This window comes from Staurois parvus, unplaced genomic scaffold (assembly GCF_062004578.1).
Source record: "Staurois parvus isolate SC_StPar_1 unplaced genomic scaffold, SC_StPar_1.0 ptg000390l, whole genome shotgun sequence".
NCBI lineage: Eukaryota > Metazoa > Chordata > Amphibia > Anura > Ranidae > Staurois > Staurois parvus.
The window spans coordinates 5,800,211-5,818,619 of record NW_028318186.1 but is presented as its reverse complement, the minus strand read 5'-3'; the positions used below and the strand labels follow the sequence as shown (position 1 = coordinate 5,818,619).

At 38.9% G+C, this 18,409-nt stretch overlaps 1 protein-coding gene across 1 annotated transcript in view; it reads right to left on the bottom strand.

Moving 5' to 3' along the window:
* Nucleotides 1–1,059: 1,059 nt before the first annotated feature.
* Nucleotides 1,060–18,409, bottom strand: part of LOC149455645 (cytochrome P450 2C23-like) — a 35,889-nt gene continuing 18,539 nt past the window's right edge. Inside the window, exons 5-10 of the mRNA XM_089686036.1 lie at nucleotides 11,560–11,720; nucleotides 10,489–10,665; nucleotides 4,979–5,120; nucleotides 4,183–4,367; nucleotides 3,343–3,484; nucleotides 1,060–1,875 (exon numbers count right to left, since the gene is read on the bottom strand). Coding sequence (XP_089542162.1) covers nucleotides 1,697–1,875; nucleotides 3,343–3,484; nucleotides 4,183–4,367; nucleotides 4,979–5,120; nucleotides 10,489–10,665; nucleotides 11,560–11,720 — 986 coding nt within the window. The 3' untranslated portion in view covers nucleotides 1,060–1,696. The remainder of the gene's footprint in view (nucleotides 1,876–3,342; nucleotides 3,485–4,182; nucleotides 4,368–4,978; nucleotides 5,121–10,488; nucleotides 10,666–11,559; nucleotides 11,721–18,409) is intronic.

Here is an 18,409-nt window from a genome sequence, read left to right as displayed (position 1 = left end):
ACCAAATTTGGCCTGGACATCTAGGAAATGATAACCTCTGGCCACAAAAAGTTTAATGTTTGTAATTACAGTACTAAAAGAAATAACAGAATATAACAAATAGTTTTTGTCAGCCCATAATAAAAAAAGACAGGTCTTTAATTACAACAGTGGGGTTTTAAAGTGGTAGTAAAGTCCCCCAGGTCAGTTATGCCATAATGTGCTAGTATGCACAGCATACTATGACGTACTTACCTGTTAAACCAAGACCACCAGCGCTGCACTGTAAATGATGTGGTGGGTACCGGCAGCTTCCATCTCTACCCGGTCTTCCTTCCTTTGGCCGCTTCACTGACCGGGGCACGATAATGTCACTCCTGCAAATGTGCATGGGAGTCACATTGCAGCGGCAAAGATCGGGGCCATAAATGTTCACTGAGCTGCGCATGAGCAGCTCAATGTACTTGACGGCTAACAGGCAGAAAAAGGAATTTATGACAGAAGAGATCAATAGGGTCTATTCTGTCATAAGTATCCTGTCTGTCGGCAATTTTTTTAAAAACAAAGTTTATTATCACTTTAAGATTTTATGGTTAACTGAGCTACTCTATACAGAACTAAAAAGAAATCTTTGGATTATGCATACACTATAATTTCAGCTTGAGCTATTGAGCTCTGTAAAGCAGGTCTTTCTCAGTAGAGTTTCTAAGGAGAGCCAAGACAACATGTGAAAAGCAGTCAAGAGTTACCTGCTTATGAAAATACAAAATATGTATATGCAATAGATCCCACTGGTTGAATGTAAACAGATCTTTGCCGAGAGCGAGCACCCTGCTGCTAACGGAAAGCATCTTTCTCTGCTTGTGATCGGGAGATTTCCGATCATGTGACCACTGTGACATCCAATCATGGCGGTCACATGATCAGAAACCTCACCCAACCTCCCAACCTCAGTAAGCTCTTAAAGGGCCAGAAGGTGCAGGCATTAAGGGGTTAAGAAATAATCTATTTGTGGAAATTTTACACTATACAAGGCCATATAAATGTTATATTTTGTAAGCAATGAAATCAGACTGAGTATATTTTTGGCAAGATTTTTCTTTATTAACAAGACACAAGTTTTACAATGTACTAGTAATGTACTAGTAATTACAAATAATTTGTGCAATTGTTTATGCTTAATATAATTTACATGTAATAATAAGTAACAAAGAGCATATATACACATTTATTTTACATGCAGTAATCTAATCTAAAAAACATCTACTTTCTACAACCTGACATATTGAGAAAACTGAAATGATCTGAATATACTATGGACTATTCCATTTATTGTAATGTAGAATCCTGCTCTCTCTCAGTCTGTTGCATTGACTGGCATTTGAAGAACGCAGAGTGGCACACAGAAGATAATAATGACTTACAAAACAACAGCTTCATGTATAAAAGTGAGGGGTATTTTAAATTAGATTTCCAATACTGTACGTAGAGCTGATGCAGATGAATAAAACATAGTCCACATAACATCACAACAAGCAAGAAAGAATCTGTAATGGCTTTTTCCTGACACCCAAGCAATGGATGTAAATAACTTGAAGCATATTTTTATTTTTCTGAACAAAAGTGGATTTCCATTTCACGTATATTGCAAATTGAAATTTTGTTGGGTTTTTTTGCATGTGGGTCAGTCATAGTTATTGATTGGCTTGTCTATGTCCTAACTGCGAGGTGTAGCACAGATCTTATGTGGTAAGGGGGCATTGGTGAACCCCAGTGCAGGGGTCAGGTCCAACACAACACCAGGAGGGGACTGGAAGGTGAAGTTTTGCAGCAGTGTTGTAAAAAATAAGAACAGCTCCATCTTAGCCAGGTTTTCTCCAGCACAGCTTCTCTTACCTGTTGAAGGAAGGAAAAAATTAAAACTTCAGTGTTAACATTTCTGAATATTGCTAAAGTGAAAGCTGCCAGTGTGATATAGCTATGTGACCTCAAGTTCTCAAAACTGAGCTATTCCTGATTCAAGCAATGCAGAGGAGATCAGTGATGGAAGTTCACTGATTTCCTCCCACCTTCCAGCTTGAATGCACCTCCAGGTGAACCCAGGCACCATTGGTGATGAGGTTCTGGGAGGGGGAATGGGTAGCCCCATAGAAGTTTTTTATTCGGCTTTACAGCTGCCCAAATCATTTATGGAGCAGAGAGGGCTGTCAAATCTGAGAACAAGCCCATTGCTGACATTGCAACTGTAAGCCTCTTGACAACCTTTTTCTGTCCTGCCATAAAAGTTACAATGATGAAAGTAAAAGGGTTAAAAGCATAGGAATGTCTGAACCAGAGAACTTAAAGCGGTCCTTCAGACTGTTTGCAAAAAAATAAGTCAGCAGCTAAAAATACTGTAGCTGCTGACTTTTAAGAAAAGGATACTTACCTATCCAAGGATCCACCAGTAACCTCACCCAGGCTGTTTCTCTGCATGGTCTTTGGGTACCCAGCTCTGGCATCTTTAGTGTGAGAAGCTAGCTGTGATTCCCACTGTGCATGTGCAAACTGATGTGTCCCAAGAGTTTGTGGGCAAAGAGAGCAGAGGCCAAACTACCGGTGGGATTGCCAGAATGATTTGACCACCATTTTTCTTTTGAGGGGGCAGTGGGTACTTACTTTTGGAAGGTACCCCCCCCCTCTAAAAAAATGACCAAAGGTGTTGGGGGACATAAAGAAGAACTTTTCTTTAGGGTGAAGATTTGCTTTAATATCCAATCACCATGGAATGCTTAAGAAAGATACTGATTGTTCAAAAACAGGATATAAGGTATGAAATCTGTAGAACCAGCCTGTTCTAGATAAATAATACTATTCTTTGGTGTCTGAATGTCTGTATAGGTGTGAATCCTTTTATTTACTTGGCTGAAGGTGTAAACTGTTGTCAGATCAGGATATAAATGTTAAAGCGACATTATATGTGGAAGACAGATGGGGCCAAAGGTTGTTCAGTTGGTTGGTCAAGGGTTGGTTGGTCCAGTTTGAAGTAGATGGCCTCATGCAAGCCACTTACAAACCAGTTGTCTTCTCTTTCTCTGTGATTGGATTAAGGTGTTTGTACTACTTGCATGGATATAAATTCTGGGTATGTTCATGACTCATTAGAACTTGAGTTGCTTTAATAAGCTACAAAACTCTTTACCATTACAGAACATGTCCAGTTGAATTTGGCCATTACTAGCTACCTTACAAGAATACTTTTTCAACACACTGAGAATATCTTGAAATACTATGAGCCTTCTCTGATCTGTGTGAATGTACAGTACCTTACTGTTTATTGATATGACACAACATCATCAATTACCTGATCCCAAAGAACATTACCTAGTGAGAATGGTATAAATGCCTCATTCTTCTTAAACTTTCCTTCTGAATCAAGGAAATGTTCAGGATAAAACTCATCTGGTTTTTCAAAGTAAGCTTTATCTCTAAGGGCAGAGGTCAGCAATGGGATGACAGTGGTCCCCTATGGAGCAAAAAACACAATAATATAATTTAGAAGTGTTTGCACTTTAGTATGTAGTATTTACTGTAGCTTGAGTATGATGCAAAATATTTTTTGGAAAACCATTTTAGGTGTTTTTCAGATTTTGGGTAGAGTAGGGAATGGTTCATTTCTGTCTTGTCTGTGTTCTTTTGGGAAGATTTTCTTCCCATACCTGTTGTATCTCCAGGGCAAGAAATAATTAAAAAAAAAACTTTCCAAAAGGACACAAACAGCAAATAAAACAAAAAAACAAACAAAAACTGAAGTAGAAGTGAAAATAACCCACTGGGGCCCTCTGTCACTATAGCAAGTGGCCTCATTGGGATAATTCCTCTCTACATTTCTTACGGTGGCAGCTGAAAAAATTGGGATTTTCAATAACTCTTTGTCTAGGTAACGATGGTCAGCAAGAAAAAATGGAGAGCATGAACCTCCTCAGTGAACACAAATAGCAATACATTCCTAGTAAAGTTCTAAAACTCTATATATTTAATTTGTTTTAACAAAAAATTCCATTTCATTTTATGTATTTGCATAAAAAGGCCAACCTATATCCTCAGCACTGGGCCCATGATTCTCTTAATCCAGCCCTGTGGGGTACTAAATGGAGCCCACAATCCATGTGCTTGAACCCTGGGTCCCATGCTTTTTCAGTACACAATGTATTTTATACTGACCTTTGGCAGGTTGTACCCTCTAAATGTGACATCTTTGGCAGTTGCATGTGGGACATTCAGAGGTACAATATCAGCAAACCTCTGGATTTCATGAATGACGGCATCAGTGTACGGCATTTGCCTCCTGTGCTCACTTTGGGGTTCAGTTGATTCAATCACTCTGTCAATTTCATTTTGAACTTTTTCTGAAAAAGACCCACATAAGTGAATATACAAATAGCACTGAAAGCAGATGCATACATTAAAGAAAAAGAAAATGGTACTTCATTATAACAATATTACTTTTTTATACTATTACTACTGTCCATATGGCATACCCAAAAGCAGTAAGATACCTATGAAGCAGGAAAGAGAGCATCTGACTGAGCATGCTTAGTAACGCAAATACAATATAAAATCTCTAATTTTTTTTGCAAAAATGTTAAAGTAAACTATGCATGGCAAAGCAAGAGAATCTCTTTAACCCCTCCCTGCCTGAAATATGTTTATTAGCATTCCACACCATGATGCACAGTTCCAAGGATACATTAATACATTAAGGTGAGGCTGTTACACTCGCACACACAGGGTTTTCAGTGATGTGAAGCTTTCAGGATTTTTTATTTCCCGCAAAACTCAAAGCTGTTTCAGAAGGAATGGCTATCAATGGCAGCCTCTATGATTTCCTTTTAAATTACAGGATTGTGAAATCAGGAGTACAACATGTAAATGGCAATCGCACTAGAGACAAACTATTATAAAATCCAGACAGGATCGCCGAGTGTAATTTGGCACATCTTGAATTCTTTTATCTTACTTTGTATTTCTGGGTATTTGATCATTAGTAGGAGGCCCCATCGCAGAGTAGTGGATGTTGTCTCCATTCCAGCAGCAAAAAGGTTGTTCACCAGTACATTTAGGTTGTCATTGTGGAAGTACAAGGTGGAATCTGGCTTTCCCTGCACAACAGAAATATAGAATAGAACATGTAAAATCAATATCCTATCTGAAAATAATCCCATCACATCTCACTGTCATAGTCAGAGCTGTTACCATAAAGAGCTCATTGGCCATTGCCTATGGTGGTAGGTAGAGATGAGCGAATTTCTCAAAAATTCGATTCGGCTGATTCGGCGAATTCCAGTGTGAAATTCGATTCGATGCGAATTTATTCGCTACGAAGTTAACTTATTAAAAGGGTTTCTAGGCTTCAGAGAGCCTTTAAATTAGTGCAGAACACTGTACCTTTAATTTAAATGCCCTTGGAGATGAGGAAGGAGAAGGAGAAGGAGAAGGAGAAGGATGAGAAGAAGGAGAAGGAGAAGGATGAGAAGAAGGAGAAGGAGAAGGATGAGAAGAAGGATGAGAAGAAGGAGAAGGAGAAGGAGAAGGATGAGAAGAAGGAGAAGGAGAAGGATGAGAAGAAGGAGAAGGAGAAGGATGAGAAGAAGGAGAAGGAGAAGGATGAGAAGAAGGAGAAGGATGAGAAGAAGGAGAAGGAGAAGGATGAGAAGAAGGAGAAGGAGAAGGATGAGAAGAAGGAGAAGGAGAAGGATGAGAAGAAGGAGAAGGAGAAGGATGAGAAGAAGGAGAAGGAGAAGGATGAGAAGAAGGAGAAGGATGAGAAGAAGGAGAAGGATGAGAAGAAGGAGAAGGAGAAGGAGAAGCAGAAGGAGAAGGAGAAGGATGAGAAGAAGGAGAAGGATAAGAAGAAGGAGAAGGATGAGGAGAAGGAGAAGGATGAGAAGAAGGAGAAGGATGAGAAGAAGGAGAAGGAGAAGGATGAGAAGAAGGAGAAGGATGAGAAGAAGGAGAAGGATGAGAAGAAGGAGAAGGAGAAGGATGAGAAGAAGGAGAAGGATAAGAAGAAGGAGAAGGATGAGGAGAAGGATGAGAAGAAGGAGAAGGATGAGAAGAAGGAGAAGGAGAAGGATGAGAAGAAGGAGAAGGATGAGAAGAAGGAGAAGGATGAGAAGAAGGAGAAGGAGAAGGATGAGAAGAAGGAGAAGGATGAGAAGAAGGAGAAGGATAAGAAGAAGGAGAAGGAGAAGGAGAAGCAGAAGGAGAAGGATGAGAAGAAGGAAAAGGAGAAGGATGAGAAGATGGAGAAGGAGAAGGATGAGAAGAAGGAGAAGGAGAAGGATGAGAAGAAGGAGAAGGAGAAGGATGAGAAGAAGGAGAAGGAGAAGGATGAGAAGAAGGAGAAGGATGAGAAGAAGGAGAAGGAGAAGGATGAGAAGAAGGAGAAGGATGAGAAGAAGGAGAAGGATGAGAAGAAGGATGAGAAGAAGGATGAGAAGAAGGAGAAAGATGAGAAGAAGTACAGTTCTGTGACAGTTTCTGTCTATTTCTGACAGTTCTGGGACATTCACTCCATACAGCGGTTTCAACCGCTGTATGGAGGGAATGTCATAGAACTGTCAGAAATAGACTATTAATGACAGTTCTGGGACATTCCTTCCATACAGCGGTTGAAACATTGTATCTATTTGTTTCCATAAATGGATCCATTTATGGAAACAAATAGATACAATGTTTCAACCGCTGTATGGAAGGACAGTCCCAGAACTGTCATTAATAGTCTATTTCTGACAGTTCTATGACATTCCCTCCATACAGCGGTTGAAACCGCTGTATGGAGTGATTGTCCCAGAACTGTCATAAATAGTCTATTTCTGACAGTTCTGGGACATTCACTCCATACAGCTGTTTCAACCGCTGTATGGAGGGAATGTCATAGAACTGTCAGAAATAGACTATTAATGACAGTTCTGGGACTGTCCTTCCATACAGCGGTTGAAACATTGTATCTATTTCTTTCCATAAATGGATCCATTTATGGAAACAAATAGATACAATGTTTCAACCGCTGTATGGAAGGACAGTCCCAGAACTGTCATTAATAGTCTATTTCTGACAGTTCCATGACATTCCCTCCATACAGCGGTTGAAACAGCTGTATGGAGTGAATGTTCCAGAACTGTCAGAAATAGTCTATTTCTGACAGTTCTGGGACATTCCCTCCATACAGCGGTTTCCGGCAAAAAGTGTATGTGCAGAGTTCCTCTATTCTGCAGATACACTTAGAGGAGCTCTGCAGATACACTTAGAGGAGCTCTGCACATACACTTTTTGCCAACTTGGAATTATTCTTATTTTCATCCTACTTCTTCTTCTTCTTCTTCTTCTTCTTCTTCATCCTCATCCTCATCCTCTTCTTCTTCTGAGGATGAGGATGAGGATGAAGAAGAAGAAGAAGAAGAAGAAGTAGGATGAAAATAAGATTAATTCCAAGCCGGCAAAAAGTGTATGTGCAGAGCTCCTCTAAGTGTATCTGCAGAGCTCCTCTAAGTGTATCTGCAGAATAGAGGAACTCTGCACATACACTTTTTGCCGGCTTGGAATTATTCTTCTTTTCATCCTACTTCTTCTTCTTCTTCTTCATCCTCATCCTCATCCTCTTCTTCTTCTTCTGAGGATGAGGATGAAGAAGAAGAAGAAGAAGTAGGATAAAAATAAGATTAATTCCAAGCCGGCAAAAAGTGTATGTGCAGAGCTCCTCTAAGTGTATCTGCAGAGCTCCTCTAAGTGTATCTGCAGAATAGAGGAACTCTGCACATACACTTTTTGCCGGCTTGTAATTATTCTTATTTTCATCCTACTTCTTCTTCTTCTTCTTCATCCTCATCCTCTTCTTCTTCTTCTGAGGATGAGGATGAAGAAGAAGAAGAAGAAGTAGGATGAAAATAAGATTAATTCCAAGCCGGCAAAAAGTGTATGTGCAGAGCTCCTCTAAGTGTATCTGCAGAGCTCCTCTAAGTGTATCTGCAGAATAGAGGAACTCTGCACATACACTTTTTGCCGGCTTGCAATTATTCTTATTTTCATCCTACTTCTTCTTCTTCTTCTTCTTCTTCTTCTTCATCCTCTTCTTCTTTTTCTGAGGATGAGGATGAAGAAGAAGAAGAAGAAGAAGAAGAAGTAGGATGAAAATAAGATTCATTCCAAACATGCAAAAAGTGTATGTGCAGAGCTCCTCTAAGTGTATCTGCAGAGCTCCTCTAAGTGTATCTGCAGAATAGAGGAACTCTGCACATACACTTTTTGCCGGCTTGGAATTATTCTTCTTTACATCCTACTTCTTCTTCTTCTTCTTCTTCTTCATCCTCATCCTCATCCTCAGAAGAAGAGGATGAGGATGAGGATGAAGAAGAAGAAGAAGAAGAAGTAGGATGAAAAGAAGAATAATTCCAAGCCGGCAAGAAGTGTATGTGCAGAGTTCCTCTATTTCTGACAGTTCTCTCACAGCTTCTTCACATGTACAGCGGTTGAAACATCTGTATCCTAAATGGAAACTAATAGATACAAATTGTATCTATTAGTTTCCATTTAGGATACAGATGTTTCAACCGCTGTACATGTGAAGAAGCTGCCAGAGAACTGACAGAAATAGAGGAACTCTGCACATACACTTTTTGCCGGCTTGTAATTATTCTTCTTTTCATCCTACTTCTTCTTCTTCTTCTTCTTCTTCTTCATCCTCATCCTCTTCTTCTGAGGATGAGGATGAAGAAGAAGAAGAAGTAGGATGAAAAGAAGAATAATTCCAAGCCGGCAAAAAGTGTATGTGCAGAGTTCCTCTATTTCTGACAGTTCTCTCACAGCTTCTTCACATGTACAGTGGTTGAAACATCTGTATCCTAAATGTAAACTAATAGATACAATGTTTCAACCGCTAAACATGTGTTCCTTCTGTCAGAGAACTGTCAGAAATAGCGGAGCTCACTGCAGGGACACTTTTGCCGGCTGATCGGGAAATGTTCGATTCGCGCACCCGAAGTAGGCAAAATTTCGGTTTCGACGCGAATCGAATATTTCCTGAAATTCGACTCGAATTCCGGTTCGCCTGGTTCGATTCGCTCATCTCTAGTGGTAGGGTTAGAGGAGATACCAAAAACACTTTTAAATTATAATGACTTTTTACATTTTTTTTCCATGTATGTCTACTTGTAGTGTAGACATTTGTTAAAGCGGAGTTCCACCCATTTTTACAAATTGGCCTTATTAGATAGTCCCTGAAAAAAGAAGAACAAGTTGGATTTTTTTTTTTTTCTTATACATACCTTTTTATCTTCTTCAAGCCTGCAGTTCCAGTCCCGAATGCCTAGGCGATGACGTAGATCGGCGATTTGCAAGGTCTCCTGGGATGTCGTTTCCTGTATCCCAGGAGTCCTTTGGTTTCCTGTGCTCTTGAGACATGAAACCCGAATGTGACGCAAATGGGCGGTGGGAGTCCATGCTGAGAGGAGGACGTGTCTGCAATATTGAAGTGATGTACAGGTTGCCTGACGGGAGCGGGAACTTCATCCATCCCCACCATTGCTACGGCAACCTGTACTGCACACGTTGCACCAAGCATTGCCGAGTGTTGCATGCTGGGATAGCCAGCAGCACGAATTCAGGAAGTAAAGACCTGCGGGCTTCAGATGCCCACTGCCATCATGGCGACTCCCTGCTTCACAGATCTAGGTAAGTATGAACGATTTGCAAAGTTATTTCAATGTTTTTAATATTGCATTATTCCAATTCTGATTGCTATTTGTAATGTCATCATGGATGATCTTTTAGAAATTTTTTTGGGGGGGACTGGAACTCTGTTTTAAGTTCAGCAAGTCAACTGTAGGAAAAAGGGGCACAGAGGATGAGTGGAGTCATAAGATCTTTTAGAACTATGGAAAAATGAACCCATTTATTAAGCTTTATTTTAAGGGATATGAGTGTCTAGATATAATATAGGTGAAGATCACAAATGAATGTAACAACAAGCTAAAGGAAAAAAAAAGAACTGAAGGTAGTTGGATGAACTAGCAAACAACAAATGGAAAAAAATTTACACATTTAAAATGTTTATATCGCCCCGTATAATCATCTTTTGGCTGTAATGATAATTTTCTGAGTATGACCATTAAAAATTTACTTTTAAGACCACAGATTTTCCAACTATTACTGAGCACAATGCCCCATGCTTAGGATACATTTAAAAATATCCCCATTGAGAACTATTAGTCAAGCCCTGTGCTTGCAGCTAATTCTGTTCCAGTGTTGTGCGGTCAGATACAGCCATCACCTTGGTTCTCAATCATGTGATCACTAGTCATACGATTTTATTTTTCTTAACCAACACATATGAACTCGGCTAAATTTGCCCTGGACATCTAATGATCAATAACCCCCATTTTTGGAAGGTATACACAAATTCAAGTATTATGTAGATCTATTTTTTAATTAAATGACAAATAACAGTAATTTATCAAACAGAACTTGTACCTCTTGCTGTTTTGCCAAAAATGCATCAATAAGGTTCCTTTGGTCATTCACGTCCAATACTTTCTTCTGTTTTGTAAATACCTCCCTTATAAAAGCCTTCATGTGTTCAAAGTTATGAAAGACTTTCTGATGGCTGCCAGGAAGTAAGCTTATCAGTCTTGGAAACATGTTGTAAAGCTAATGGAAAAAAAAATAATAATGAAAATTGTTGTTAAAATTAAATTCATATAATTGTATGCCACTACATACTGGTAAACCGTAAATGGTTGGTCATTCGGGTCCTTACTTTCTAGTGCCTTAATGTAAATCATAATTTGTTCTCAAGACCCATGGATATCTGTAAATACTGATCTGGCCAAACCTGGAAGCTGGCCTTCTTCCAGCTAAGGTCACACAGCTAAAAAGAACACATTGGTTCTTATTTATGATTGATGTTTTTCCTTATCTATAGCAATGTATAAGAGGCAGTTTGTATGCCATATTAATCAATAATTATGTGGCTGGCTGAAACCCTTTTGTAACTCAGAGACCACATACTCAACTCTTAGCCAATATCTTTTGAGTGTTGACTTCAAGATTGTAAAGAGTAACTTATACTGAAGACTAATGATGTAACTGATGATCTCACACAAGACATTATTGCCAATAGCAGCTGGGTTTCGCCTTTAAATTTAATGAAAAAAATTTGGTTAGTCAAGATTTACAATAAGCTCGGTTTCTCTATCTTTTTCTTTTCTACAGTTTTTATTTAATGTGGTTATGAGCTAAGTTAATCAACCATCCATCATCCACTATTGGGAGGAAGTCAACCTGACAGATTATAAGACTTACCAATACTTCCAACTTTTGCCTCTGACAATCCAAGCTAAGCATTATTTTATATGCCCTAAAGGGTACCAAGGTGCTGGTCCCATCACTTCAGACTGCCCTCTGATCTTTTAGGTACTTTAACCATTTTACATCTAACATGGCTTGATGATTTGTAAAGTCAATAAAGTAAAATTAAATCCAGGAACATTTGAACTAAAGAGATAAGGCTCAGCCCTTTCAGCTGATGGTTGCACTACTTACTCTGATCATAATACTTCCAAAGCTCCTGACGTTTTCATTCACTGTACTCATGAGTTTTAGTATGGTTGGATCATCATATTCAAATCTGTCACCCATTAATATAGACACGATAATGTTGGCTACAGCAGCGGTGATGATGGTCATATTTTCAAAAGGTTCACCTTAAACAGAGAACAAAGATGTGAAATAACTAGATGCATGACACATCCAGACAATTAGTTTTTAAACTGACAATATTATCTTAGTGTAGTGGTCAAGAAAACCCAAACTGACTGATTGACCTTTGGACTTGTAGGATAAATTGCCTGACAAACCAACTTGTGAGGGTTCATCCAACATAGGTTCACTTTTACAGTGCTATGGACCCACCCCCTCCCTTCCGCAGCCACCTGCTGCTGTAAATGGGCCGGTTGGCTGCCTGCAGAGGAGATGGAGGAATATCTATTCCCCAACCTTCTCTGTGATGAATGAAGCCAGAAGCAGCGAGGATTTCATCACTTATAGTTAGAGCTGCCCTCCCCTTGCCATTAGAGCCTGATCTGTTTGATCAGCTGCCTTGGAGGAAAGAGGTGGAATCAGTGATCCAATACCTTAGATTGTATGCTCCTTGAGGGCTAAGGACTGATGTGAATGTACAATATATATATATATATACACATGTAAAGCTTTGCGTAAATTGATGGCGCTATATAAGTATCTGTAATAAATAATAGTCCCCTGGTGTCTCCACAAAGAGTACCTGTTATTGCCCAAAGCTATGACAAGGGGTCTTGCCCATACTTTGTGATAACAATAAAGTTAAATGAAAGAACATTTTTAAAAGGGTAAAAAAACGAAATAAAATAAATAATAAAATTAAAGGATCCCCCCACTCCTCTGTGCTCATGCGCAAATGCCAACACACACATAGGTTCAGCATGCATATGTAAACAGTGATTGCACCACACATGTGAGGTATCGCTGTAAATGTAAATGAGTGACAGCAATAATTCTGGGCTCATACCTCATGTTTAACACTAAACTGACAACTGTAAAGGTTTTTAAAGCATTACTTATGGACAGTTTTAGCTACTATTTGTCACCATTTTACAGAAATGCACAATCCTAAATCTTGACAGGTTTGGTATCTATTTACTTGATGCAACATCATCTTTTATATTTTATTGAAAATTGGGTATTATATTGTGTTTGTGTGCACTAAAATTAATTTAAGAATATTTTTCTTGAAAATTTGCATTTGATAAATGGCTGGAGAAATATTGTGTGACATATGAGATTGCAGCAGCCACCATTTTATTCTCTGCTTTCAGAAAATATATAATGTTTGAGGGTTCTAAGTAATTCTATAGTGCAAAAATACTCATTTTAACATATATATAAAAATGTCAACATTTTCATGGATGGCAAGCAGTTAAAAATAACTTCAATGAACTGGAAGCAAGAAAAATCTCCCAACAGGAAAAGAGACCAATAAAAAAAAACATACAGGGTTTTTTTTGTTTTCTTTCTCAATTTATTAACCAATTGCCAAGCAGTCAATTACATTGTAAGCCACTGGATGTACCAGGATGATGCCTGCAGCTTTTATTGACAGCTGACTTTCTTGTAATAGTGACCAGAGCAGCTAACTAGATGCTTGTTCTCTATTATAAACAGCAGGAGGGGATTCCACCCCCTTCGCCTTCTGTCACTTTCATGGGATCTTCTGCCCCACCAGGAATTCCAATCAATCAGCCAGCACTACTGCCGACTGGTCACAGAGCCAAACAAAGACCAGATTGGCTTTTTTTTTAGCTCCGTTATATAGTAAACCGGAAGTGATGATATGACATCACTTTCAGTTTACTCAGAAATACATGGCACCATTATTAAAAAAGAAAAGCATTCATTCACACCAATCTTGGTGTGATTGAATACTTTTAAGGGCAGAGGAGGGATCTGGGGTCTTATTGACCCCAGATTACTCCATAAAGTGTACCTGTCACATGCCTATTGCTGCCACAAGGGATGTTTACATTCTTTGTGACAACAATAAAAGTGACCAACAAAATATTTTTTAAAGTGACAGTGTAAAAAAAAAGTTCCCCTGTCTGTTGCATGCGTCGGTCCTGCATGCACGCAAACAGCGATTGTCCCACACATGTGAAGTATCACTGCGAACATCAGATCAAGTTCAGTAATTCTAGTACCAGACCTCCTCTGTAAATCTAAAGTGGTAACCTGTAAATGCTTTTAAAGTGTCCCCTATGGATAGTAAAATTTACGTAGTTTGTTGCTGTTGCACGAGCGGGCGCAATTTTAAAGTCTGACATGTTTGGTATCTATTTACTTGGTGTGATATCATCTTTTATATTTTGCAAAAAATTGTGTTATGTATTGTGGTTTTTTTCCTATTAAAATTGAAAAAGTGTATTTTTTCCCCAAAAAATGTGACAAACCACTGTGAAAATACAGTAAGACATAAAAGAATGCAAAGCCCACCAATTTTTTCTATAGGGCCTCTCCTTTAAAAAAAATACAAATATATATATATATATATATATATATATATATATATATTGTTGTGGGCTTTTGGAATCATGTCAAAAATATGACTTTTATCAAGACATAATGTTATATAGCCAACAGTTCAGCAGAACCGGATGTTAAGAGTTAATTTTGTCTTGGTTAAACCTTCAAGAATTCTAGTTAAAGAAATGAAGAGAACAGGGAATTAAGACTTTTCCAAGACAATGGGATGTTTGAACTGTCAACAAGGACTATTTGTATATGGAAGTGAGAAGAATGCATCTACAGAAAGTCAAACACATAGGACTCTGACTTGTAAACATTTCAACAATAATGAGACGGGAACTCAACTGTTTGGAAGCTTAACCAAAACCTGTAGAGTGTGATGAACCAACAAACCTCTGAAACTATTACTATCTACTATTGTTCACCAAGGGTGAAAGCATTAACAATTGTTTACTATGAGTCCGATACAAGGGCTAGGCAAACAGAGATTTTTTTCCCTACAACAGAGGAAATGTTGATGCTGAAACCAAGGGGTGAAATTCAGGACATTTAAGTTTAAAAGTTCACTGTATATCATTACAAAAATGTACTACAAAAACAGATTATGAATAAGATGTCATAGACTTTAAACACCACTAAATACTCAGCAATGGGAACTATATATCACTAACTTGAGTATTGAGATGATGGGAAGTAAGATGTATTATAAACTAGCATTAGTTACATGTCTTATCAAGAAACAAACAGGATGATACTTCAAGGAGGAATAACCGAATATACACCTATATTCCATGGTCCCTATTTAGAATATCATAGGTATGATCACTGCTATATCTGGATAGAGCCGTATATTTTATTCCTGAAATTACCTGAAGATTCCACCCAAGGTATGAGTCATCTCAAATACTCACATTGTTCTGTGATACATGACCGCCACCTGGCGGGCAGGTGAGAAATAGCTTATGTACACACATTTCTCAACTAGCCAATCAGGAAGCCTGGTGGGAAGGTATCTTAGAACAATGGACTAGTGGATATAAAAAACCCATGTGCTGTAACATAAAAAAAACCTCATGAAAAAGAAGAACCCTCATAAGACCTCATGGAAAGACCTGACATCTGAAGAAGATCTCTGCTGAAATAACTACTCTTCCATCTTTTCAAACTTCCTAAAACTTTAAACCTCTAAACTTATAACTTCCTACATTCTCCCCTATTGAATCTCTCACTTGCCTATATATCAGTCTAAAGGCGTTCCACTGCCAGCTAAATCCACGGGAGAGTTGCCTAGTCTGACGTCCGGGTGTGGTGAGATGTTTATTTGATTTGTATTAATTACTTTCTCTGTTGTGTAGAATCATAAAATTACCTTAGTGTATTACAACAATATTGGATAGTTAGATATATGTAGTCAGATACTGTGTTACTGTTAAAAATTGTTTATTGCCATATTATAAATTTTTCCATATTTCATAATTTATTGAATATTAATAACCAGAGTATCATATATCAAGGGCTTACTTCTTGCAAGCCTATGGCCACGGCATGTAAGAATATAACCTTTGAGATATTCGAAATTATTAATTATTAATAAATTTAATAAATATCGTATCATTTAAATTTGTGATTGATGTAATTAGTTAGAGACATTATTAGTGTGTCTTACATTGGTAGGATATATTTTTGATTGTGTGTACCAATATTCATTTATCACCAGTCTTTTGTGTTTTGTGTTAATATATATATAATTTTTGTACATAAATAAATTTTTATATTTATCTATTATAAGGCAAATTTTGTGTGTATGGTACGAAATCATATTGGCTAAAAGAATTCAAGGTATAATAATAAGTGGTGATCAAATTATCAAGGTGTCCAAATTATTGGTTTACTAAATATTTGCCGTATTTTAACGGCTGGAGGCACTGTAATATTTCATCTAAGGGAAAGGGACACGCCCTTTATAAATAATATATATCCTTACATAAACCACCACAACATAAATTTGGAGGCACTGCTGAGAGCCATAGAAATCGTACCATAACACAAAACGCACTGGTGATTGTATATTTGTACACTTTATCAAACATATATTTTGTATCAAAATGGCATCCAGTAATCACGGATCCACCTCTTCCAAGCATAACGAGGAAAATATGGCGGCTCAAGGCATTGAGCAGGAAGTTATGAAGCCAGCTCGGAAAGCTGCCGGTGCTTGGCAGAAGTATGTTGAAAATGAAGTAATAAATTATCTCCGCAAGAGATTGAATTTGGGGGATAGTAATAATGAATTTGTGGATGAAGAGAAAGAGCAGGCCATGGGCACCTTTGAGGACCTGTTTAACCAAAAGGGCCAGGTTGTTGGGTTTTTAATGGCATTTGCTGGAGCAGAAAGTGATAGAGGCCGTGACAGACTTCTCCTAGAAGCTTGGCCCATGTTATGGTTCATGACCGCTGGAGCTGCCCAGCAGACCAGGATTCTAAGGGAAGAGTTGTCAGAGGCCCGCCTCTTGTTAGAAAGCAAAAATCAGGACATTGAGTCTTTGAAAGGGAAGCTTGGTCATGCCGGTGTTCGTTTAGACGAATCCGAGAAACATTATGATAGATTGGTCGGAGACTTTCGAAGTGCTCAGGACCTATATGAAAGAAACTTTCAGGAATTAAAACAACTTCAAGAGAAGTATCAGGACTTAAAAGATGAGGTGAAGTACTTCAGATCAGAGAGGTTATCTCCTGTCAAAATTAAAGTTCACCCAGGGGATAAGCATGACCAGTCAGAACTTACCTTGATAAAATCTGAGCAGAAAACTCTGGAGGAGCAGATTATAAGGTTGACGGCCCAAATAAATTCTGGGGTCCAAAGACGGACCAACCCAGTCAAGCCAGAGGCTGATGAGCGGAGATACCCGCATCACAGCGAAGTATCTGATAGTGAGTCAGGGTCAGAATATAGGTCACCTCCTAGGCTTTCAAGATACACTCCAGAGCGCTCTGAAGAAAAATATGAGGTTTCATATAGGCAGGAAGGGAAATCCCAGGGGTCATTCAGGAGATATGACACCCCAAAGGTCATTAAGTTCCTGAAGGACACTGTTCCTATGTTTTCTAAGAAAGGGTCCCTTGAGATCACCGAACACATGAGAACATATGAACAGACGTTAGAGATTCTGGGCATTAGAGATGACCACACCAAAATAGAATTGCTGCCATGGGTGTTTGAAGAGAAATACCGGCAATTCTTTGAGACCTTGAGGGCCTATTCCAATCAGTCCTGGAGAGAGGTTAAACATAAGTGCCACATGGAATTTGGGCCTTATAAAACTGTAACCTCTGCCAAGGCTGCGGCCTACAATTTAAAGTGTGGTCCTCACCAAAGCCCTGCAGAATTTCTGGCTGTCCTCAGAAATGCCTATTTCCTGGCTGAAAAGGATCCCAATCCTAACCAGCCAGAATTCAAGACACTATTCTATGAAGCATTACCTGCTTACATAAAATTGGGACTTGCAAAGGATTACAGAAAGGGATGCTCTCTTGATTGGTTGGTAAGAGAGAGTGACTATTTATTCTCGATCCAACAGTCCAGTGAGGGCGGGATAAAAAGAGAACCTAAAAATAGCCCCAAGATAGTAGCAGCCACTACCGTCTCCCCTCCAAATCCAAATTTGCAGGCAGAGAAGAAATCATATGCGGAAGTAGTCCGTGGGGGTAAAACCAATGGTTCCCCTAGATTTGTACCTCAAACCCAGCAAGTGAAGGAGGTCCATAACTTTGCACCCCAAAACCAGTGGGTAAGAAAGGATAGACAAAAGCCAGGGAACTACGGTAGTGGAAGTGAGAAGAATAAAAAGTATGGTAAGGGTCAGTACAGTGAGGAGAATCAAAGGAGTCAATGGTATCCTCAGAGGTTCTATTATCCTCGCCAAAACCAACATGGGAATTTTTATGGGAACCCCAATTTCAACAGGCCCCATAATTACAATAAGAATCCCAATTTTAATAAAAACTCCGACTTCCAAAGATTTCCTCCACGCCAAGAACACCCTCAGGCTCAAAGGGGGGATACAGTACCCCAGGCTCCCTTTAATAACAGGGAGACCCCAAAACCTCAGAGAGAACAATGGCGTCGGGACCAGAGCAGTAGTTCTGACTCTGAGTCTCATTACCAGTCTCGTCCAAAATACAAGCGCAAGTATAAGAAGAGGGAGAATCAACAGAATGACTCCTCTGAGCGTATTGGACAAATAGAGGCACAGGTCAGCAAAATGGCTGAACAGATGGACAGGCTTGTCACTCAATTTCCATCCAATCCTTTTTTAGGAGCAGCTCCTGTGACCAA